The 25186-nt window shown below is 38.6% G+C and overlaps 1 protein-coding gene across 8 annotated transcripts in view; it reads right to left on the bottom strand.

Moving 5' to 3' along the window:
* The window catches only part of tjp1a (tight junction protein 1a), a 47200-nt gene extending 22975 nt beyond the window's left edge, over nucleotides 1-24225 (bottom strand). For all 8 annotated transcript variants that reach the window (XM_055154515.1, XM_055154519.1, XM_055154520.1 and 5 more), the window contains exons 1-2: nucleotides 23844-24225; nucleotides 892-948 (exon numbers count right to left, since the gene is read on the bottom strand). In XM_055154515.1, the coding sequence (XP_055010490.1) occupies nucleotides 892-948; nucleotides 23844-23867 (81 nt within the window). In that variant the 5' untranslated portion in view covers nucleotides 23868-24225. The remainder of the gene's footprint in view (nucleotides 1-891; nucleotides 949-23843) is intronic.
* Between the last annotated feature and the right edge of the window lie 961 nt (nucleotides 24226-25186).

Here is a 25186-nt window from a genome sequence, read left to right as displayed (position 1 = left end):
TCATTCAATCTTGTGGCACAAGATCTATGTTTTCTGTGTTTTTTTATTGTGTTGATTTTAATGTGAATCACTCCAGTCACCTTAAGTGTTGTAAAGGGCTCTCTAAATAAAGTTTGAATGACTGACTGAAGTTTAACCTTGTCCTTTCCCTAATATTGAACTATGCTTTCCATTGTGGTATAGCCGCGCACTCCATCTTTGCAAGTGCAGAGAGCTTTACCAGGGGAGGTCATCATGTGATGTAATCTTATAACCACCACAACACCAGAGCTGAGAAGTGCAGGCTGCTATGGGACACTCCTCCTCCTTAATAAAGCCACTACTAATTAGATTACTACAAGCAGGCCAGTCTAGACAGGTGCTCTGCTCAATCCCACTGCACAATAGTATCAACTACTCAGAGTTTACCATCTCAAAGTAAACACCACCACAAGACAATAAGATGGATTAAGGGGACAGTCATCTATGGGGCTTACTGTAATGTGATCGTGCAGTGTCTGACCACAAAAGTGGAAGTCTAGAGCGGTTATTATATCAGTATTACAGTGACAGGCTTTAGGCACAAATTCCTTGAGTTTCTATAGTTTTATCTGGAGTGTGTTGCCAACAGGAAGGAAGTGAGAAAAAGAAGTAAGGAAGCCGATGCTGATGTCGGAGTTCCTTAGCTTTGTTTCCTGCCATCTGGATTCTCCAACCATTGTTCCCTAGACGTCGTACATCCTGTGACTGCAGCTGGCCGCTCCGAGACGAGAAGCGGGTCGCTACGGAGAACGATGAAGATGCACGGCAATGCTGGTATGCCAGAGATACTCAGGGCGGGAACAGGACAATGGAGAGAATGGAGAGAGACACAGAGAAAGATGAGTGAATGAAAGAGTAGTACACACTCACCCTGTGAAGAGTCACCGTGTGCTGTTCCCAGATTACAGTTTCCTCCATCGCTGCACTCTGCAACACAAGAGCAAAAGCATCCGTCAGTCTCAAGCTAGTCTCATAAATCACCTAAGAAAACTACTTTTGGGTACATTTATTCTCATCTTTGTACTATGAATGCATTTGTATTGTTTCTCCAAAGTCAAATAATGAATTAACATCTTTTGATACCCCACAACAACAAATAATGCTGCAGAAACTTTTCCAAAAACAAACTTATCCAAATATGATAGGAATGTTTATCATGCATTATTGCTCGTAAACAAGAAGAAACATTGTGCAACTTTATAAGACCAGACAACAGTAAATATACTTTTTAATATATTTAACCAGCTGCCTGGCACTCAGACACCCATAATGACAAAAATCTGAAAGCAACATTTGTAGGCCTAAAATGTTAACTGAACTTCAAATCTTCAATGATAGTATAGACACATTTATTTATTTTGTTGTTTTATCATATTTAATTCAGCTTTTTACAGCAACACTTGGGGCTGAAGAGGAGCGAACCAAAGCCTACAAGCTCAAAATAATTAATGAGTGAAATGCAAGACTGGTGAAGCGTACGGTGTGAATTGAGTCCAGCCGGTGACTTAAATATCGTTAAGCTGCAAAACAATGTGTGCTTTCCTGTTTTGGGTGTAAACGGCCATATAAGGCGAGAGTGTGTAAACCGCTGTCAGTGGAGGGGGACAGTGGATTCATTGAGAGAACATTCCTCATGATTCAGGCCAGGTCATTAGAGAACAGTGGAGCAATGAAAGTCTTTAGCTGCTCCTCTAACCTCAGAGCACAGGATTAGACTGAAGCCGGACAGCTGTTTTTCCACTGTGTCAAGCTAAATCAAGTACAATGGTGTTTTGATGTTCTGAATGGTGGTGAATTTATAGCACTGCAAAGGTTTATATAATCAACATAGGGGTTATCTGAGGTAGAAGACCAAATGACCGAAATGTAATTAAAACAATGATTTTGTGGAAGAGTTAGAGTTCTCATCTGATTTCAGTTTTAATGGCCCAGACAGAAGTATGTGCTTTCAAATGAGACACAAAATTACAGAGGAAAAGAAACTAAGAATGCTGAGAGTAGAAGTGAAGAAAGTAGATTCATTTCAAGCTATTAAATCCAGAATAGACTTGAAGTATAAAAAAAACAAATATACTCTAATGCTTAAGAAAAAGAGGAACATTTATAGTAGTTTCTTTCACCTTTACCAATAATGTTTTTGGCCTTTGGATTAGGCAGTGTTAGAAGGGCACGTTAAGTTAAAAATGCATATTCTAAATAACTCTAGAAGCGCTTGAAAACTAATAAACTAATACAGGACAACAGGTCTGTTTTGTCCTTTTCAAAGGCATTGTAATACTGAAGCCTTTGTACTTTGATAATTACACAAAATAAAATTGCTATTTTGATTTAATTGCAATATATTGTGCCCTATTTAGCAGCACTCAACTGAATGATCTCCTTTCTAACTGCTACATCCTCAGTTTTAATGGTGAGGCATTTCTATGTGCTCCTACAGAGAGAGAGACAGAGAGAGCCAGAGGAAATACACAAACACACCACGCGCAGACTCCATAATCAAAGCTTTAAAATAATATACACTATGTCATCTGCCCATACGTTCAACATTATAATCTGCCTCTCACCTGCTCATCAGTGAAGCCCTAAACTGCCCCAAAATACCCCCTTCACCAGCACTGTGGTCATTACTGTCAGCACCTTCTTCACTTAAGTACACACCTCACTCCGCAAAACTTAATACTTACGATGACACAGCACCACTTACCAACAATTATGGGAAGTCATTTATATTGTATTTAATGCCTGTAAATTAGACCCCCAGTTTAATGCTGAGGTCAGTACTGCTCTATACTGTGGAGTCAACCCCTGTGACCAAATCTGGGTAACACAAATGTCAAAATGATTGTAACATACTTTGCTTTAAAGGTCCAATATTATGCAAAATTGACTTGTGAGCTTTAAGCCACCTTATAATAAGGTTACCTCGTCAAAAACATACCTGGAGTTCATTGATACATTTTTGAGCAATGGATTATTAATAGGTCTGTCTCTCCAAAGCTCAAAATGCTTCATTCCACCTTGTGATGTCATGCAGTGGTAACAGCTCAGTAGAGTAGTTCAGTAGAGAATGGCAGTTCCGAGTCTGAAATCATCCAAATGATTCTAGTGAAGGTGTATGGAGTTTAAAAACACAGTGGGGGACTATACCACATGACATCACAAGGACTTTTTTATGTAATATTTTCTATAAATATGCAGCATTTGTGTGTTACACATGAATGAAATTGATAAGTAAACAACATTATAACATAGATCAGAAAATAGCACAATATGGGCCCTTTAATAAGAAGATATATTGAATTGTACAGCTGCATAGTCAATCAAATTTGATCAAGATCAAGATGATCAGTGGAATCAAGATAGTCTGCTTTTTGTGCAGTAAATGGCACAAGATGTTATTTTTAAAACTATCTTCATTCATGAAATAAGTTGTTTTTCATACATAACCATAAAATTTAATAGAAAACTCTTATCAAACAAAATGAGGGAGTGAGCTTTGCCCCATTGCTCATGTTGATTGAATGGCGTTAAGTGCATATTAATAATGATGCATTGTATTACTCAATGTTATTTTTAGATTGGCCTATTCTCTCATGGTTCATTTGGTTTTGGTGGATGAAAATTGTTTGCAGAATATATAACTGAATTAACTAGACTTGCAATTAATGGGATTACTCAACTACATTCACTGTATTGAAATTGTACCTGATGAAACTCCACCACGAGGAGACCAGAATAACTATGCAAACAATTCAAGGCCTCATCTGTTATTTTTTCTTGTATTGTTAATACAATAATTGACAAAGAGGATTGCTTAGGTATAGGATGATAATTATTATATTGACTTCTTGTTCAATATATGAAAGCTGGAATTATTTTTTTGTTGTCAATATTTATCATGTGTACATTTTCTTTGCCCTGTTGAAACATTTTTGGTAATGTTTTGGCTATACAATAAGATTTAAACTGTAAAAGGTTGAATACATAACTTCTGTGACTCACTTCAAATGCAAACTAAGTACTAAAGTGTTTCATTCTGCTTTTTATTTATTGCAGCTCATGAGTTTTTATTTATTTTTTTTATAATTTTGAACATTTAGGATAGTTTTTATGGTTTCTGCTTTTGGGTTTTGTGTCAGTGGCATAAATTTGTTTATAGTTTATCATCTATATTTACTTCAGCAATATATTGCACTTCAAAATTTGTTACTGTGACAGCATATGGACAGTACAATTAGCTGCAAAGTAGCATTACACTTCAAGGCCAGGTGTGGATATGTTAAACCCAGGAGCATCACTGAATCATAATCACATTTCTCATAAGACAGTGCTGTTTTTTCCTTCATTCCCCTGAATACCCTGACAATGAAACCCTCAGCACACACAGTTACCCTCTGACCCTAATTTCCATGGCAGCTCTGTGTGGATGTTATTTATGTCCATAATTGGCGCACAGGGCTCCGAGGTCCCCCCATAACCCCACCTGCTCGTACGTCTGCCCCTACAACTCCCACCGAAATGCCGCTATTGTGAGAAAGAGTCCTGACCCATTTAAGAACAGCTCCCCCCGACGTTCCCCTATCCAAAACACATCACTCCTCCTATATCTATCCATGCGTTCATCTATTCATGTTCGCGCAGTCCAACTGTCCAAAACAACAAAGTATGGGGGCTTGTGTGTGTGAATGGGAGGGGAGAGGCAGGTAGGTGGTGGTTGTGGTGGTGGTCTCGTCCTTGAACTGTGGGGTCAACTGATTTAGCGGCGAGCAGGGAGAGGCGAGCAAGGCCGTGAGAGCCGCTAATGCATACAGTAGCCCGGGACAACGCACATTAAAGGGTCACAGGCAAGCGCTGGGTTATTGCTCTCATGGTGGTATGGTGGTATATAGGAGAGATCTAGAGGCAGGGCATCCAGGTTAATTTGTTAAAAGGGATGAAACAATAACTAGAGCTGAAACTGCAAATTGGCTTTTTTCTTTATAACACTGAAATTAGATGTGAAGATAGTGACTACCACCAAGTACAACTACATTTACACTATGATTGTACCACACAAAATGTAATGAAGTGACAAAAAACTACTCCTGAATAAGTCCTGCCATCTTTTTATTTCTATGCGGAAAAGACAATGAACAATGAACTGATAGGATCTCAGTTATAATGTGATTAACATAATAACTGAGATCCTATCAGTTCAAAACATTAATGATCAGAGCTGTGGTTTCTTTTACTGAAGCTAAATACTCCGTCAGTAAAAGCATGTGGTCTGGAGCAGAATTAAAACTTTGGAGGAAGAAACTGGAATTTTTTGTGTTGATTTGCACTGATTACAAATCTATTTTGTTTATGCTTGTAAAAATGAAGACTGACAGTCATATTTATTAGTTTTTATTAAGAAAAAATCTAATCCAAAGCCTTATGACCTCAGGGATACATGGGTGCAATCTGTTTTACATTTTCACCATGCTCCCACCTCAAGCCCATAGTTGCTGATCACTGCAGAGGAATGTTGTTGAAATATTTCCGTAATAAAAACGATAAGCAAAAATGGGAATGTGTAAAAACATTCCATTAGAAAAAATATATATCTTTGTCACTCTAGACAAGATAAGAGAAAGGTTTGGCTTTTATCATTTCTAGCAAGTTTATTTAAGGAATAGGCCTCGAGGAAAAACTGATCTTACAAACAAGATCGAAAAAGATGCTTTGATAAATGTGACAAGCGCAAATGTGAAACTTGAATGTGGCTTTTCAGAGTCAACTCAAGCAATAAATACACAAAACTGTACAAGATAAAGGCTAAGTATCTGCTCTTGTTTGACATATGTGACAGTGCAGCGTGTGGGAGGTCTTGTTGAGAGTTGGGCGTGGATTGTTTGAATCGGTCAGAGGACACAGGTCATACTGAGTCACAGGAAAAACACTAACATCATAACCACAATCAAATGTGGGAATAAAATAATAAAAAATCTAAAACAACTACGCTATTGTAAACCTGCAAGCAACTAAAATTAATATGCAAATAAAAAGTGTAGTAGATGGCTAACTCAAAAGTAGCTGCATGCAGAGATAAATTGGTGAGCAAAAGTGAAGCCGAGTGAATCTGCCAGTCTTTCTGTTGAACTTTCAGACTATTTAGGGGTGCAGCAGGTTCCCTGATGAGATTAAGACTTTAATTAATGAAGTTATTAAACGACTGACCCTGGCTGATTGAGAGTGACATGTAGGAAACAAGAGCTGTGCGCTTGAAGCACTGACTAACTGAAAAACTGAATCAATGTAAGAATAGAAACAAGCACACGTTTAATATTGCTTTTTGAACAAAATCTGGAAGACACTGAAGACGTAATAGTAATAATAGTTGTGATAAGGAGACGACATAACATCGATCAGAAAATAGTGAGCTTGTGTTTGTTACTAAAGAAAGTCCTTGAACTCAATATCAACTTCAAAACCCATTGACTTTAAAGGTATATAGATATTTTTAAAGGTGTAACTGAGGGAGAGTCCACCTGCTTGTCTATGTGGAGATGTTGTTGCTTTACCATGAATGTTAAATAGTTTGACATTAAATCTATTTTGATTTAATTCAATTGCAGGTGTTTCAACTGCTAGAAAAAATACTTTCAAACACATGCATTCTTACTGTGAACGGGGGTTTTAATCATTAAAACAGTGAATATATATATAAATATAAGTGTATTGCATAAACAAGTTTCCTTTCTCTGAACAAACATCCAAATTGTAGCACTGTCACAAAATATTTTAGTCAAATACACCAAAACATACTCTTGGCGTTATGTCGATACAGGACCGTTATTGTGGGCTGCTGTATTACCAGATTTAGTATCAAGATATATCAATATTTCAGTATTTTTGCACACCCCAAGCTAAAACCATCACAAACTAAGAACAAGGTACAGGAACAAAGAGCAGGGGACTCTGAAGTTGTGCGAGACAATGGGGTGCTTGATGTTGCGCGGTGTGACGGCAGCCTGGTGTATTTATACATCCATATTAGTCAAGCCTGAGCTCTGGCCAAAGCAGCAAGGCCCAGGGCGGGAAAACAAAAGAGCAGCCATCAGAACACACACACGTCCAGGGCAGGCCCACGGGCGCACACACGGACCTCCTCACACACTACAGGGGCTCTTTGTTCGCTCCGAGGCCGGGCCTGTCCTGCCAGACCTCCACAACACACAGTAAGACAGGGACAACCACTCAGCAGGGGAAAATGATGCTGATGGACTGATACTGGCAGGATTCAGCCACAACTTTTCAACTTCGTAGTATTAATAGTTATTTGAAAAGAAAATTGGGACTGCAAACCAAAAAATATAGGAGAGGTTAACCACATAAAAAATTAAGTACTGAAATTAAGACTATATATACCATGTCCTAGAGAGGCATAAACAAAAATAGTAACTTAGAGATGTCCTGTAGGCATAAACTTCAAGTTATAAAAGAAATTCCATCACAATGAGAGGATCACTTTAAATGACCTGTGTAGAAGTCGTACATACCAGCTTATGGACCATTTACACAAGTTTCCAGGAATGAGCCAAAAGTTCCAGTTATTAAACCAAATATTTCAACACCGCAGTGTTTCCCACAAATTTGAGATTATGAAGTGATTCATATTTGAACCATTTCATTCAATACAATATATGGAGAATAAATTAAATGTTTTGTCCCTGCTGATAAAAAAAAAAAATACAAAATATAGATAAAATATAGTTACTTCTATATGTTTAAGACAATACTACAGGCATGAAATAAATAGATTTACCTGTTGTTGTTTGTTTCACTGGGAAACACTGCTCCAGATCATATGGGACAAGAAACTAACAGCAATGTAGAAACTGTATTTCTTTGTAACTTTATGACTGGCCACTAGTATAGTAAATGCATTATGTTTTGATTCTGACCAGTCCACAGGTGACAGTGAGGTCATTTCTGACTGGGCAGCACACAATAGACTCCCTCACATGCCTTTCTTGTAGCTCATGTAGTTTATCACTCAGAACCTCCTTCTCCTTTTATCCACAGGAATGTTTCATAAAGTGGGAGTATCACAGAGGATAAAACAGTGCACAGTGACTGTCAAAAACACAGAGAAAAGAAAAGGTTAGGACCTGGATTTGAGTGAAAAAATGCATTGAAAAGAGGGGTGGGCAGAATGGCAAAGAAAAAGTCTGTTTTCTTTGAAATAGATTTCTATTTTATCATGATTCATGCATACTTTGTATTTTTCTATTTTTGTATTGCCAGGAACTGGTAAATAAAGTCATCCGTTTCTTCTGAAATCTAGAATTTCACTGTGATGTCACTCAATCAGAGTCTTTCATAGGCTAATCAATAAGAGGTGTGGGTGAGAATAATGTGTCTTTGTTTGAGCATGCAGCTGTTTTCCTGAGAAAATGTCGATTTTTTCCAAAAGAGAATAACATAACAGGAGAAAGACCACGGTGTGATTTTTATCACTGTATTGCCCAGTGCTAATTCAAAACTTACACTGTAGGTGGTTAAATCATTAACATGTGCTGAGATGAGCTGTGGATAAGGCTCTTTCTTTAGAGCTTTAGGCCAAAGAAGCTGCTCATTTGTGATAACTGTAGGCAGGATGTAAGCAAGAGCAGCCACAGCACCCACAGGAAAACACGGCACTTCCTGTTTGCAGGAAACTGAGCTGGGATTTCTGTGGTACCCATAGTGGTCTATTGAAAATGATCTCATCTTAAGGCGCTGAACAAAGTCGTAGCTTTGGTCAAAGCAAAGTACTATGGCTGAAAGACTCGTCTCTGGTTCAAAATATACAACATGACCCTCTAAGATTTGATTACAGTCTTTTTACAACAATGCAATTTCTAAAGCTTCCTAAAGTTCTAATAAAACATACTAGAATGCAACTAAGTCTCATTGCACAAATGCAATGAACCAGAGCAAAGGTTATTTAAAGTGTAAATGCAAAGGAAAGTTTTCAAATTCCTGATTATTCTTCACCATCAGGCAATAAATCAAACCAAAAGTGTGGAAAATAAACCAAACTTCTCCAGTACAAATTCAGCTTTAAGTGCTCAACTTTATTATCTTGTATGGTCATTTGTGCAGGAAATCACATTTTGCTTATTGCTACTAAGAGCAGATGATGTATGTAGCGGTATGATCTTTGATATTAAAGGGTCAATATTATGCTATTTTCTGATCTATGTTATGTCCTCTCCTTATCACAAACACCTGGAGTTGTGTTTTGTTTCAGTCACACATTCACACAAACCCTGCATATTTGGGGACAGATAGAGTTATTTTTTCAAACTGAAAACATTTATCTCATGAAGTAGGTGCTCCACTGTGTTTTAAACTCCATGCATCTTCACAAAAATCATTTGGATACTTTTAGCTCTGGAAGGGCCACGCTCTACTGAACTAAATGTAAAAGGAAAACAGCATTTTTAGCTTTGGAGATATGGATAGACTATTAAGAAAGGGTTACTAAACATGTGTGAATGCAAATAAATAAATAAATAAAAATTTAAAAAACTGTCTATGACTTAAAGCTTGTAAAAGTAAATGTTGTGTAATATAGGACCTTTAACAAATGCAATCCATCCATGTTTTACTGGTACTTCAAACACACTATTCATTACAAAAACATCTGTAACTCATTATATCAGTATGACAGAGTCTTTGCCCTCTTATTCCCACAGAGAATAACTACTGTCCCTTTAAGAGTTTAAAGGGGTTCAGTAGCAGCCCTGCCTGATGCTGCTGCGGCACGTGCGTGTGAGTGGACACATGGGGCAAGTGGCCCGGGGCAGATGACGATGGCGATGAGGCAGAGCTACAGTCTGCTCTGATGCAGTCCAGTGCTGACGAGCTCAAATGTGTTTCAGTTAATTAGTCTCAAACAGCCGCTTTGCTCCGACTGCAGCTCCTGTGCACAGTGACTGAGATAGACACACACCTCACTGCTATCTGTCTTCAAGTGCCGCTGGAGTGGAGAGGGTATAGGAATAAAATACAAAACCTATAATCCTGGCTTTTGGATTAAATGTTAATCTGAGCCACGATTCCCTCTGAAGTCGTCTGCTGCTGCATCATGACTGCACAGAGGCGACGAGATCTAAGATGCATGTTGTGTCAGCTATAAGCATTTTCAAAACTGTAAACATTGACTAGTACTATACATATGAATTTGTTCCAGGCCTGTGAAGTAATACGACTGCAAGGATGTATGGAAAATGATTAAGCTTTTTAATTAAATATCTCTAAATTTAACTACATTTTGTAAGTCTTGTAGTAATTTCTCCACATTTTTAGGAAAGTAAAATGATGATTTTTTTTTTTTGGTGGTAAACATTTTTCTGAAGCAAATGACATCTACAGATTAAGTAGGGCTGGAGACTAGAATGAGAATTTTAGACTATTATTCTTTGTGCTGTGGTCAGCGATTTGCATAGCCCACAAAATGCAGGAAAAGTCACTGACAGGCTTTGGGCTCCATAAAAAGGCTTGTGAATCTAAAGCAGGACTTATCCAGCAGCAAAGATGTCCCAGTTCACTCACACTAACTGTTCTGAGCCCACGGTGATGCAGCTGAGTTGAGGTCAAAGGGGACAACCTCTGGCACTTTTATCTTTCTACAAACTCCCATCCCTGGTTTCAATTTCACACGATATTCATTTGAGCTGCTTTTATGCTTTTGCAGCAGGGCGGTTGAGATTCAAATGTACACACCAACCAAAACACACACGCCCTCCTCTTCTTCATTGGTTTTGGTTTTGTCTTGGAAGCGAAATCCAGGCCAAGGAAAGGAAAACGATAAGCACACGCAGCACTTGAAACTTCAGCAGTAGCCAATCACAGTTTACATTACTATCACAATACCCACAAACCCCACCCACTTCTCACACTCTGTGCAGGAATGTGGTCGATAAGGATACAGGACACGCCCCTTTGGCTCTGACGTCTACCATTCCTCAGCATTTCCCTCACCTTTTCCTCTCCTTGTCCTGTGCAGCTCTCCATCTCCGACACAAGACAAACTAATGCAAACAAGATAATATTAGCAGCATAACTCAAAGGGTTTCATTTGGCTCTAAAGGTCACCTATTATGCACTTAAAATTCATGGTCTGATGGAGTTTTCCTGTCAAAAATAGCTTATTTTGTCATCATACATCAAATCTATTAACAGTTAAAACAATGACCTATGACCAGTCCATGCTGATGATTTTTTAACTAACAAATAACACATTTTTAACAATGAATTATTGGATTTATTTATTGGTTTTAATTAGAAGTTATGGTCTGATGGAGTTTTTCTGAGGCTTAAAAAAGCTATATGGTCTGAACTGACAATTTTATGGGGTCAAAAAAAAAAAAAAAGGAAAGTAAATTCCTAACTACAGACCCATTTAATTTTATTTTTAAGTAACTGCCACTGGAGCAATTTGTTCGAAAAAAAACCTGAGTGTTATGACTTGTTGGTGAAAAGCGGAAAAGAGACTTTAGCCTTGTAACAGAAGATGCACGAGTCTAGGTAACAACTGCTAGTGCTTCATTTTCACAGCACAATGTATGCATAAACATAAAAGTTACAAATAACACAGCATTTTAGACAGTGGATCTAATATATAAGAAGTGAAAAATTGTAATAAAAATGTAATTAAACTTAAAATTTTCTTTATAGAGTGCAAAACAGTAGAATAATACAAACTAATTGCGTAGCCCAAGGACACGACTGCCTGCCATAAGAGCACTGCATACTCTCACACTGAACCCTCTGTTTACTTGATAACCTAAGGCCTACCAGTCGTGTTTTACAGCAACAACAGTGCAGTGCAGAAGAATTTTCTCGTTGCACAATCTCCTCAGAGCTATGCGACTGAGCCACAACTTGGTGTCACATGGTGCCATAAAGCATCAGGCCAAGCCCACTCCACGGCATTCCCAAGCCTTCTGAGAGCTCCGCTACAATAGGCATGTTGTGGGCCAGAATCTATAGTGAATTAATGAGTTACTGTTCAAGCGGCCATTTTCCCAGCACTTTAACCAGCAACATAATTACCATTCCCAAAGAGATGAGCGGTCGGGAGGAGCCACGAGGATTGTCTGAACGGGGTTGCACAAGCGCAGAAAGATAAAACATAAATTACTTCTAATGACGACTACAAAGAACTCTTCAACTTGGCCCGTCTCTGATAAAGCTGACGTCCTCTGATGCACAAAATGAACTAATTACAATGGGGGAAGATGGGCTCCGGCAAATCAGCAATGGCGCCTTATCACTGGTTTGTTTAGCGCTTCAAAAACAACATTACTGCAGCCTTTGAGCACTGAGGGAATTTTGTTGACTGGGGGATTATTTAGGGATTTTCATATGATGCAACAGGAAAATGGCATTGTGTGAGCGTATACTGTACAGCTGTAGGAGGTACACAGTAGTATTTCAGGAGCAGGGTTTAAATATAGATGTTTAGGCCAAAAGGAGGTTGGTACAAATGTAGACACAACGACTGCATGTAAACAAGGCCATGTTTGAATATGTGGAAATGCACAGTAACAGCTGAAGGCGCATATGTCTGTTATGTATAAGGCTGGGCATACAGACAGCTGGGCTCTAGATGTAAACAAACATCTGCTGGTGTGTGCCATGTGTGACTCCTATTTCAAAATTAAACTCATGGAAATGGTACACAGTGTCTTGAATTTACAAATCCTTTAATATAGGGCATTTACTTTTCTCACTTGCAGACTGGTAAAATACTGAAAATGTTAATTGTTTAATAATCTGATAATAAAATCAGAAATAAAAAAAAAAAAAAAGGTTGCAAAAACCATTAGTTAGAATGTAATACAATAAGCTCCTATGATTCTTCTTTCTATTACGACTAGTATGTTTGTATTTTAGTCAGATTTAAAGTTATGCATTGTGATGATTTATCCACAGGGCAGAGTTTGTTTATGGCTAAGCTCTGACTAAGGTCTGACACAGCCCTGGTCTGAGCATTTATTACTACACTTCCGAGTATAAACATAAATCATTACATGGTGACATTCCCATCACTTTTGGCTAAAAGCTCGTCACTAAATTCCTCGATCGTCACTACTAAAAGATTAAAAATAAAGATTTATAGTTTAACACGCAGTTGTGTTTCAGAGGGGAAAATCCAATACGATGCAAGTTGCAAATGAGCAAACAGCTGAGTGGTACATGTGCAAAGGCATGTAGGGCAACCAGCCTTGGGTCGAATCTGTTCCAGCCTCGTTCTCTTCCTCTCTCTCCCCCCTCTGTCTCTCCCTATCTCTCTCTCTCTCCCTCTTCTCTCTCTCTCTCACCAGCTGAGCCACGGCTGCCACATGCACTCTGTCCCGCCCTCGCCAAGGTGCTGTGCACTCTCACAAAACGGCCTGTGTCCAATCCCCAGAGCCTGAGAGGGACTGATAAACCCGTAGAGACCCAGGGCACAGTGCTGGTGACTAGGAGAGCGCTCTACTGTGACAGTGGTGCTGATGTAAACAAGGCACGGTGGGTTAAAGAGCAGAGGTAAATGGTGGTATTAAAATGATACATGAGGACAGAGCATTAGCAAATCATCTATTTAACTGTGATATGGATTTATGCTGCTTTATGTTTCATGGCTACAGATTGAATAAAGAAATGGACTAAGGTAGGGCTCCAGTCAAATGAAACTCACGAGACTAGTAGTTACAGGAGCGAATTTGGAGCAGAGTTCCAAATTAGGAATAGGAATATATTTACAGATAAAATGGCAAAATAAACCCTACTAAACACTAAAATTTTAAGCTCACTGCAGCAGTTACAGAGAGAGAGGTGACATTTTCAATGTAAAGTCAATTAGAGTCAGAGTCGATGGAGCCAGAAGTGCCCCCATGCTCACTTCCTACTTGGAATGTGGTGATTTACAGTCTATGGTTTCAGCGCAGCTGTGGTCAACTTACACTTACAACTTACAAAAATGGTATTTATTTAATCGTCAAAATAACTATTAATTCAATGTATTTTTCTCATTTCAAAATCCTATGTGAATAATAGGTTCAAGTTAATTTATCATCTTTAACTCAGTCAGAAATGCCTACTAAAACACACTGTCTCCAACACTACAATCCTGAGGTTTTGAACGGATTCCTTTTGTGCAGTGAGGATTAGAGAAATGTATTGGTGGTAAATAAAAGAAAAACAACAAAGTAAATTCTAACTTTTCAGTCACTGCAGCAAATCAATGAAATGCATTTGTCATATAGATTTCTACTCACAAAGCTTTCCTTGTATTTACTCACTGACATTTAAAGATCAGCAACAAAATGACTCATGAAAAATCTGAGTGATTATAAAGTAAAGGGCCATATTACACTATTTTCTGATCTATGTCATAATGTTGTTTCCTCATCACAAACATACCTGCGGCTGAGTTTTGTTTTGTTTCATTCACATGTTTAAACTAGAGCCCGACCGATATGGATTTTGCTGTGGCCGATATGAAACCGATATAATGGGAGTTGGAGCTGCCGATAGCCGATATAATCGCCGATATATTTAGTGATGTAAAAATTAACTGTAAATGTTGAATTGTTTAAAAAACTTAGGTTTGGCTCTGATGGATTTTAAATTGGGTTTATTTAGGCAACATTTATTGTTATTCTGCCTCTTTACATCATATTTACACACAGTAGGTTGGCTTAATGGCATTTTTGCATCACATTCTAGACACTAGTGATGGGTATTCCAGTTCTTTTTAGAGAACCGGCTCTTTTGGCTCGGCTCACTAAAAGCTGCTGATTCTTTTGGCTCCCAAGCAGGCTCTTCAGATTGTTTTGTTGCAAGCAGGTCTAAAGCACGTCTAAAGCAGGACTGAATCAGGACTGAACCAGGTCTAAACCAGGACTGAAAAAGGTCTAAACCAGGACTGAAAAAGGTCTAAACCAGGACTGAAAAAGGTCTAAACCAGGACTTATTTATTTTATGCTAAACTACAGCCAAATATGCTCGTTTTTTTTTTTAGTTTTTTTTTTATCCTATGTACACGCAAATTTCTCAAAGTTTCGTTTTCAGCCGCTGCCGCTGTCAAACCACGAGTCTGCACGCGGCGTGAAGAGAAAAAAAGTGAGAGAAAGAGAAAACACGGCTCCCAATATGGATCAGGCTCCCGTCGTTCCCTTCAAAGAGCCGGATCTAAGAGCCATTTCGTTCGCGACGGACCCATAACTAGTAAAGAAACTAGCGCTATTAGCCTTTAGCCGTAAATACGTGCGCGCCGCAGTAATTAATTATATGCGCAAATGTCATAATTCACACGTCTATTCACAGCTCATTTACATATCAATGCAGGTACAGTAACAAATATACGGCCAATGTAGTCAATTTACAATAGGCCAATAGAAAACAGCCTGTTTATGTGCGGGAGCTACAGCAGCTAACCCATAACGAATGACCAAAACTAGCTTTAAAGTCGACATATTTCCAACACTCATACAGGCTCCTCTCACATCACAAATCTGCACTAATAAATGTCCTTTTAATTCAGACTCAAACCGATTGTCCGTAAAAAGAATACAATCTCAATGTTTGGATCTGTGTCTGCGGATGTAAACAAACGCACGTGAGTGACGCGACTCTATGGTGTGTTCAGGGACAATACGGACACACGCACGGATAAATGACTCCGTAGATAAATACTGATGTGGAGCCACATATTAGGACATTTATCTGTCTGTAAATTGGATTAAATGAACATAATGTAGAGAGTCTAAGATTTTTAACGAGTATCACATGCCCACTTGAAATATCGGCCCCTATCAGCAAGCATATCGGCCGATAGCCGATATGCCTCGAGGTGCCCATATCAGCCGATAATATCGGCCAACCGATATATCGGTCGGGCTCTAGTTTAAACCATATAAACCCTGCATATTTAGGCCGTGTTCTTCTCACAAATGGAATACACTGTTCCACCTTGTGATGTCATGTAGTAATTACAGGTAGTGCTCCACTGTTTTTAAAATACATACTTCTTAACTAGAATCATTTGGCTGATTTCAGCTCTGAAATTGTCCATTTCTACAGAACAAAAAGTAAAAAGGTAGCTGCTAACTTGAAAACTACCACTAGATGACATCACAAAATGTAACAGGGCATTTTGAGCTTTGGGGATATAGACAGGCTAAAGGGTTACGCAAACATATGTGAATGAAACAAAACTCAACTCCAGGAATGTTTTTGAAGAGGTAACAACATTATAGCATGACTTAAAGCTTGCATAAAATAGGACCTAAAATGCAGCCAAATGATATACTTGCTATACTTAAAAAACTTCCAGCAGCAGAAAAACTTCCAGGCATGCATTAGGTTCAAGATAAAAGCATTTGTCTGGTCATAATGTTATTTCAGCATGAGAAACCATCAGTGGTGACACAGCCTTGGTTGCCTCCCCTGTGCCTCCTCCCTCAACAGACAGAGGAGTTATAGACAGACTGGGCAGAGCACAGCTTTGATCCAGGTGGTTTAAATTCGGCTCCTCAGTCTCAGCCAGATGACTTCACTTCAACTTAAAAATGTCTACCCATAGTGACAAGCTATTCCAACAGAAAGGAAAGTCTAAGCCTGTTCGATAAAAACAAAATGAAACACAAAATTTTCTGGAAGGAAAAAAAAAAAAAAAATCCTACCCACACCCTTGTTATTGCAGTAAAGTCAACAATGCGAGTACTTAATCCCGTCAAAGTTAAGATCAAGTGTTGCTAAAGTTTCTCCATGGACATGTTATTGCTTTGTTTGGAATGTTCCATGATATGACATTAAACAAATCTATCCATCTTTATTCATTACAGGTGTTTCTATTGCTCAAAAATTTCCACAGATCTGAACTGTAATGTAGCATAGTGCTGTGACCTGCTTGTCCACTCATGATGGGTTTAATCTATACTGTGGAACATTCTAGACAAAGCAATGGCATTTCCACGGAGACAAGCGGGTGGCGGACACTCCACTAGAAATGTTGATGAGCACCAGAAACATCCCAGACAAAATGTTAGGAAATTAAACCACAATCTGCTGAGTTGTAATGGGGGAGGGGGGTTGTTTTGCAAAAGTACTGCTCAAAGACTCCACCCTGGTTCTGCATGTGATTTAATGAGAGCAGACGTTTATGTGCTGCTTAAAAACACTTTCTAAAATGAAGTGCCCATTCTTAATGTCATGATTATAGTATACTGGTGTTTTTAAGGTCTACCATGTGATTCTCATTATAGCTCCCTCTCTCTCACTCACCTCTCCTCTCTCTCCTCATCCTTCTCTTTTTGCACTTTTTGTCTGCCTCTCCGGGCTCCACCTGGGCCCTACTGATTGCTGTCTGCACTAGGTTTCCCTCCAAAGATGAAAGGATGAGCCCAGATAAGGTCAGACATGTTTGAGAAGTGCCAGTGAGACTCTATGGACTGTTTTCACTCAGCTTTGGACAATGGGAGAAAGTCTTACAACCCATAAACACGCTCTCTGCACAGGTTTGCACTTATCCAGGTTATAATATTTTAGAAACCATCTGCAAGTAGTTTCTATGAAGTTTTCACAATAGTATCTCTGATACATAAAAAGCTCTCTTGGTTAGCTTTGTGTTTGCAGAGATGAACCATTAACCAAAGGACTAATGGAGAACAGTAGCTTGCTATAGCTTCAAAGGGACTTGCGCTAACAAACATACTGCACTAACAAAAATACTGCCCTAATAAACATCCATAGTAACCATGTCAACACAGTCCATTTGTTTATTCTATTTTCAGTGTAGATAAAAGCTCAGGCACCTCTTGCAATCTTTCTGGAAGGAGGGTCAGCCACCTGTTAGTTTCTGTGGGAAGGTTACTGCTTTGCCTGGAATGGAATTAAACATTTATTTAATTAAGGGTGTTTAAATTGCTTGGAGAAACCTGCATTTTTACTGTGACTGGGGTTGCCTCTCCACAGTTGTGACCTGTAACTTGGCATGGTGCTTGTCTCCATGATATACATTTAATGACATTCTGAGGAACATTAGAGGCAAAACATCTCCATGGAGAAAAGCAGTGGACAAATCCACCACCAAAAAAAGCTTTAATTATTCTTTTACTATCTGTCAAATACTAAATTTAAACCATGTATAGATACCAAGAGTTAATGCATATTCACTTGCCCCGATTCATCTGTATACTGTAGGTAGCTTGTGGGCGATAAGTAGTACACATTTTCAAAAACAAATATTGTGGAAATCTGAGAACAGCAAATGACTGAAGTTTAAAAAAAGGCGTTCTGAGCGAGCAGGCGGTGAGTGCAGTTGGCAGCTGCCTGGTCTCATAGAGCAGATAGCATACACCTGCTCTCCTCAGGCCCTACAATGCCATTTCAAAGGTTACCATCAAAGACATCACTGTTTAAGAGGGGCAAAGAGTTCAATTTACACCATCTTTACTTGCTTTTTGAAAACACAAAAGTTATGCTATGGCAAATAAGAATAATCTATTGAAGGAGAAAAACAAACAGAGCTGAGTGAATGTCTCACTAACAAAATGTATTACTGTAGTATTTGGCTGTATCTTGTGGTGGCATTACTCAACTAAGCAATTTATGGAGAGAACACAAACTCAAAGTAAAATCAAGTCACTGACAGTCTTCTCACAAAAGTTTCCAAATGTTAATAAAAGCTGTTTACATGGTCATCCCACATCCACAACTAATCAATTGTCTTCTTCATCTGGAGTAAACAACCGCCGTCTCCATGACGACTCAGCCCACTTCATGGCATGTGACGTTCATAAATTAGAGTAAAAATGCTCCACTTGAAGCGTTTGTAATCGTGTTTTGATTTTGCAGTAAGCACTCATGATGAAAAGTGGATGAACATTACATGAATCAGCTTGACAGCGAGCTACTACACACTGTTTCTAACCAGCTCAATCATTTCTGGTGCTCGAAAAAGGGACGACAGCCACTAGGACTCCTCTTGATCCTAATTACTTTCCCCTCCTTCACACTGATGTAAATGGAGATTCGCAATCATCAAAGCAAAACAGGCTGTTCTGGGCCTGCTGCGCTACACTAATTAATACAACCTTCTCCTCGGTAATGCGTCTTCATTCATCTGTGGTTGTCTTGTCAAAACAGAAGTCCGCTGATGCACTAAATTATGCTCCACTTTGCTGCTGTGTTCACATAAAGAGGCAGATCTGGCCTGAGGGTCCACACAGAACTGAAGCCAGCTGTGGAGAGTGGATGGACACTATTGACCTGTCTTCTTTGAATTCAAAAATACAATAATTCTGTGTAAAATGCAGAAAATTGTGCTGTTTTGTTCACAATTCTAAAAGCCAAGTGACTAATTAACTGCAAGGGTTAACTGGGGTAAAAATGTTAACTTTTTTCAGCATATACAGAATTACAAAGGACAATAATCAAAAATACTGGTTTTCGGTGTTAAGTCGAGATCACAGCTAGAACTTTAATTTGAAAGAATTGTAGGTAGAGGCGTGCAAAGATATTGAAATATCGATATACTGTGACACTAAATTTGGTAATACAGTATCGTTATCATGAGCTGCTGCATCGATATATATCACCATGAGTATTTTTGGCATCTTTTAGCTATTTTTTGTGTGATCACACTACAGTTTTCTTGATTATTTAGTTGAGGAAAACTTATTTATGCAATACACTTGACATATTCACTGTTTTGATGATTAAAATAGATATATTTCATGTTAACTCTGGACAGGTTGTGGTTTAACAAAGAAATATTATGGCTAAAATGTATTTGTTTCTTTAAAAAAATCTTATATCATGTGTAAAATCGATTATAATATGTATCGGTGTATTGTGATAATATTGTATCCTGATGGACCCTGACATTGAATTTGTAGGTATATCATTGTTCAGAATTGGACAAGATATAAACTTGCTAACCGAACTATCAATTTTAGATGGTCTTAAGAGGCTTTCTTATTTAGTGGTTCCATGAAAAGTACATTAAAGTCTGGTACTAGAAAATATTTGATTGCATGCCTGGTTGCTCTAACATACATAATAGATAGAAGTAGTGTCTTGTTTTTTTACTCAGTGACACAGCTACCTTGTTCATGTTTTTTCTAAAGATATTTGAACAAAACTGACAGTGCATCTCCAGAGAAAGACACAAGCTGTTTTTTTTTTTTTCAATTTAGCCTTTTCAAACTGTGCTATTTTTAACCTAAAGTGTCTAATCTTATCTCTTCTTACAGCAGACCCTTACCCTGATAAGAGCTTATATGGCGATCGTAAGCCACTGTAAGAGTATCAAAATATCTGTCTGTCTCACGCAGTCCGATCTGCAGCTGTTTGGATGTCTAAAAAACAGGACTGTAATGTGACAAGTTTGGAAAACATTGAGGAAATCCTTTCTTTCATCCACTGAGGGCAGAGCCGGAAACGTGGCACCAGGCACAAACTCATTACTTTTATATGTTCAGAAAAACTGCAGGTCTAAACAGTATAATTACACTAGCAGCTCAAGAAACGGTCATTATGTAATCTGGTGTTATTGTGCCAGGCTGAGTAGCAACTTCCAAGTTATATTTTGTATGTCACTTTTTAGCTTGGTACGCTTTAAAGGTGCACTATCTAACTTCTAAGGTGGAGGTTCCACTATTTCTTCGTCTGCATGGAGATCTGATTTCTTTGCCTGGAATGTTCCACAGTAGAGCATTTAACATATCACCCTTGCATTTGTAAATTACAGGTGTGTTATTGCTCACTTAAAAAACGTGAGCTTTTACCATGCACAGGGTTGTTTCTCCATAGATCTGATCATTAACCTATCTCTATTATGATGATTATCAAGTTTATTGCCATACTGTGGAAAACCAAAACGATAACATATCCATGGAGACAAGCAGGTGGCAGACCCTCCATCAGAAAAGTTACACAGTGCATAAAAAATATATACATATATATTTCTTCAAAGTCTGAGCTCTACTCCAAACCACATACTTTTACTGACAAAGTATTGGCTGTGGACCTCTCAATTAAAAAAATAAGCAGATTGACAAAAAATCTTGATTAAAATTTGAGTAATCGCATAGCCCTAGTTGGTAATTGAATTTATTGGACTAAATGTGTGAAAGCAGGAACAAAATCTGGCTTTTTAAATGATTTTTCTGGGTCCCAATTCAATGGAATAGATTTTTTTTTTAATCTTGCTATGGTCAGACTGAGGACAATAACTCTTTTCTGACATATTATTCCCAAAGAACTGACGCCCTTTATAAGTTGGCAGATCTGTTTAAAACTTTCCAGACTTTGAAAAGTTGTCTGGGCCCAAAGCGTTTTTATTCATCTTTTTATATCTGTGAGGAGGTACGAAAGATGGATGGCCACTGGCAAATCTAAAAGGTGAAGTGCAGTGGACACACGGCTCAGTCTGAGATGTGTGCCACATGTGAGCGGGCGTCTGAGGACAGGGTCAAGGCCACACTATTCAGCACATTGTTAACAAATGTCTGTGTGTAACTGTAATGCAGATAGAAAGATGTTAGCCAGTGTGGGGGAGTCAAAAACACAGGGGAGTATCGGACAGTGTGAACCTTGAATGAAGCAAAAAAACAAAATAGACTCAACAATATATTGGAAGCGTGACAAAATAATGAAAATTCACTATATTGAGATTTGACTGGTGATACTATATCAAAGTAAACTATACTGAGGTTTCAACAATAAATCTGAAAGGTCATGACTAATCGACCACTGAGCTAATCATAATGCAGAGCTGTAATTATCTGGACTATACAGGCTCTAAAACTTATGCCAAAAGATGTTTTATGAAGTTGAAGACTGCTGCATTAAATCAAAAATCAATAATAAACCTTATTTGCAAACATTCATTATTTAGAAACCTTCAGTCGCCACATTTCAACCTTTATTTAGTTATAAAAGAATGAGACCTTCACACATCAATTACTTGAGACGGGTGCGTTGGAGAAGTAGGAGCAGCCCAAGAACATAGAGAAAAATTCCGGCAAACCTCATGAAAGCCTAGTACCAAAACATTGCACAGTTTGTCCTAATAAATCTCACAGTTTAAGACGTTGTGCGGGATTTTTCTCTATAAGATTTATTTAGTTAAAAATGCATGTTGCATTATCAAAGATGGTGCAAGATCTCGTGCCACAAGATCTTGCGAGACAAAATTGACACAAGATTGTTCACAATTGAGAAAAATGATCTTTTAAGTGTTTACATTTGGATTGGACTAAAAAGGGTTATGTGTTGGCAAGTTACATCTCTTACAATTCCAAAAAGCAGTGCTAGAATGTAAACAAAATTATGAAATCAAATAAATAAAAATGGTCACGCCAAAACTGGAAACTGAATTGTGAAATTTATATATTAGTAGAACAATGTTAAAATTGCACCTTTTGTCTTGCTCTAACGATCTCATATCTCATTTTGTCATGTGGAAATTGTGACTATATTCCCCATTACATAATTATTAAGACTATTCTTCTTAGCAACTTATTCGTTGAAAGGAAAATTGTTTACGAAGTCAAGGTGACATAGCTACCACTTTCATATTGAATTGGGAGGTACCAGTTAATCCCCAATCCCAACCCAACAATTTACAAGAGTTTGACAGTTAGACAGGTAAAGCACAGCAGTGACAAATATGCCTTTATACTGGTATTACATAGTCTCATGTGTGAATCGTATCTGGCTTTGGCCCAACATAAACAGAGCATAGTAGTAGTAATGGCTAAAGTGTGAGGTGTGACAGCAGCATACAGCCTGTACAGTGCAGTCATAACGTCACCAGCTGACATCATGAAGCAGGTTTCGCTGAACAGGAACAACCGCCCAGACCAGCGAGGTTGGACAAACACACTGCACATTCCTCAGTTGTCAAAATGAGAACCTAAATCAATATTTGAACATTTTAAAACCAATAATATCTAGGTCTAATATGACATGTCTGACCCAGTTAAAACTAAAGGCAATCTGTCATTCCATTCTGCTACAATATAGTTTCTAGCTAAGTGAGTAATGCATATAGAAGGCATTAGTCACATAGTACAAGTGGGGAGGCACAGGGGAGGTCACTAACTGATACATAACTGATGAAAAGGTAGAGAAAACAACTCAATAATAATGCACAAATAAGCAAGGTTATGGTAAATAGTAACACAGCAGGGAATTTACTGATCAGAATGCAGAAATAATGTTTGTGAAAATAATGGGAGCGTACAAATAATCTTAGAAAGCATTAGATTACAGAAAGTAACTGTGCTATCAAAACAATCTAAAAGTGAAAATGACAGATCCAGTAGGAACTAACTACAATAAATACCTCGATGAGTCCACAATGTAGCCTACATTCAGGGTCCCTATTGGCTAATTGAGGCATTAATGAGTTGCAAGTGAATTTCAGCAATCAACAGGTAGCAGAGAGAAGAGCTGAACTCACTCATCACTAGTTATCTGCCCTATTAATCCATACTAAACATAACATAAACATTTATTATCATTAAAGTGTACAGTCTAATGGTGAATCTGAATCGGTCCCAACAGCAGGACTGGTGTAGGCTGATCCTGAGTGTAGGTTTCCAAATATCCCACAGCACCACACAAACACACAACTTTGATCAATGCTAGCCCATGTGAGTGATCTATGGCTAACATGCACTGTGATGTACGGCTGATCCCACTGAAAAGCCTTTTGGTGCCTCTGTTTATCTTGCACATGAGCTAACACAGAGGTTAGGTAAAAACGACAACACTTGTGCTAGGACCGTACTCGGACAGGTACCCACCTTATTGGAGGCTTTGGAGGACATTTTACACGCGTATTCCGCTTCGGGGAGGCAGGTTAAAAGTTATTACAGTCTCTGTTTTGGTAAAAACGTGCGGTATTTCCTTTCCAAAATGAATTTTCGCCCAGCTGCCGCCGCGCCGGGCTACGATGTTATTTTATTTGATCCAGGACGACGGGAAACATGTCACGAAAAGCCGTATGGAAAGTCCAAAGTTCATTATCTTATCTTCCTCGATCGAAACGCAGGGGTTAGTCCTGTTTCATATCGAAACATGGAAAGATCGTAAGCGTCAAAATAATGATGTTTTATCCCGCCTTAAGTTGGGGTTTCCTCGCTAACCTCTGGATGAAAAGTTGGGAAGAGTATGCATCAGTGGGACGGTACACAGCAATGGCAGGCTGCTCCCTGCTCCGAGAGCAGCGCCGTGGCGAGGCTGTCCGGACTGTACCATCACACCATCACAGGGGTGGTCGAGGATGGAAAAACGGGGGCACCGCACATTAATGCTAATCGGAACTGCTTAATGATTTAATAATTACATACAAACACCTATTATGCCAGTTAAATCATATATTTGCAAACTTTTGATTTAAACGGTTTATTTTCCACCTGCTTAAAAAATAAAGCACCCCTTTATTCCCGAAGAATAAACAGCTTGGGATACAATGAGCAGAACCGACGCTGATGTCCTGCAGATGCTGAATGCTCAGTTTCATAGTGTTGTTTTGTTTTAGTTGGTCTAAAAGTTAGAGCATACGTTTTGACTAGAACACTGATTCAGGCATTATTTTGTTTCCATGGTTTTCCTGGAAGAGCACACGTCTCTTACAAGAAATAAACAAATAGGATAGTAAAATGAGTAAAGTCCACAATAAAGCTTGCACCCCCAAAGATGCCCCAAAACAAACACGAGCTTTGAGGAGAGTGTCTGTGGTAGATAAGTCACCTCACAGGAAACCACAAATACCACTCAGCTCCGCTCCTGGACTTCCTAAAGCAGACCCCACCCACAGGATGCAACAATCTCAGTCTGTATTGTTCCACACTTACTTTTACTTCCAAAAAAATATGTGTGCAGCCTACAACAGCATTGTTAGAAACTTTCTGGAACACAAACCTCCTTTAATAATCATCGGATGGGCTTATCGTGCTAAAGCATCTTGATAATAAAATTGTTCTTTCTTGTGCCATTGCAGAGAATGAGCAGATGAGTGTTATGTCTAGGAGGTCTAAGGGGATAACTCCCATGAGACAATAATCCCACAAGGCTGGAATATCGCCTGTTTGGAAAAGCAGACTTGTCTTAAGTGTTGCAAGACATGCCCTCTATAAAGGCCAGG

The sequence above is a fragment of the Boleophthalmus pectinirostris genome, unplaced genomic scaffold (genome assembly GCF_026225935.1).
Source record: "Boleophthalmus pectinirostris isolate CB_2022bp ecotype Guang Dong unplaced genomic scaffold, ASM2622593v1 HiC_scaffold_19, whole genome shotgun sequence".
In the NCBI taxonomy this organism is placed as follows: Eukaryota; Metazoa; Chordata; class Actinopteri; order Gobiiformes; family Gobiidae; genus Boleophthalmus; species Boleophthalmus pectinirostris.
This window is presented reverse-complemented; position numbering and strand designations above follow the sequence as displayed.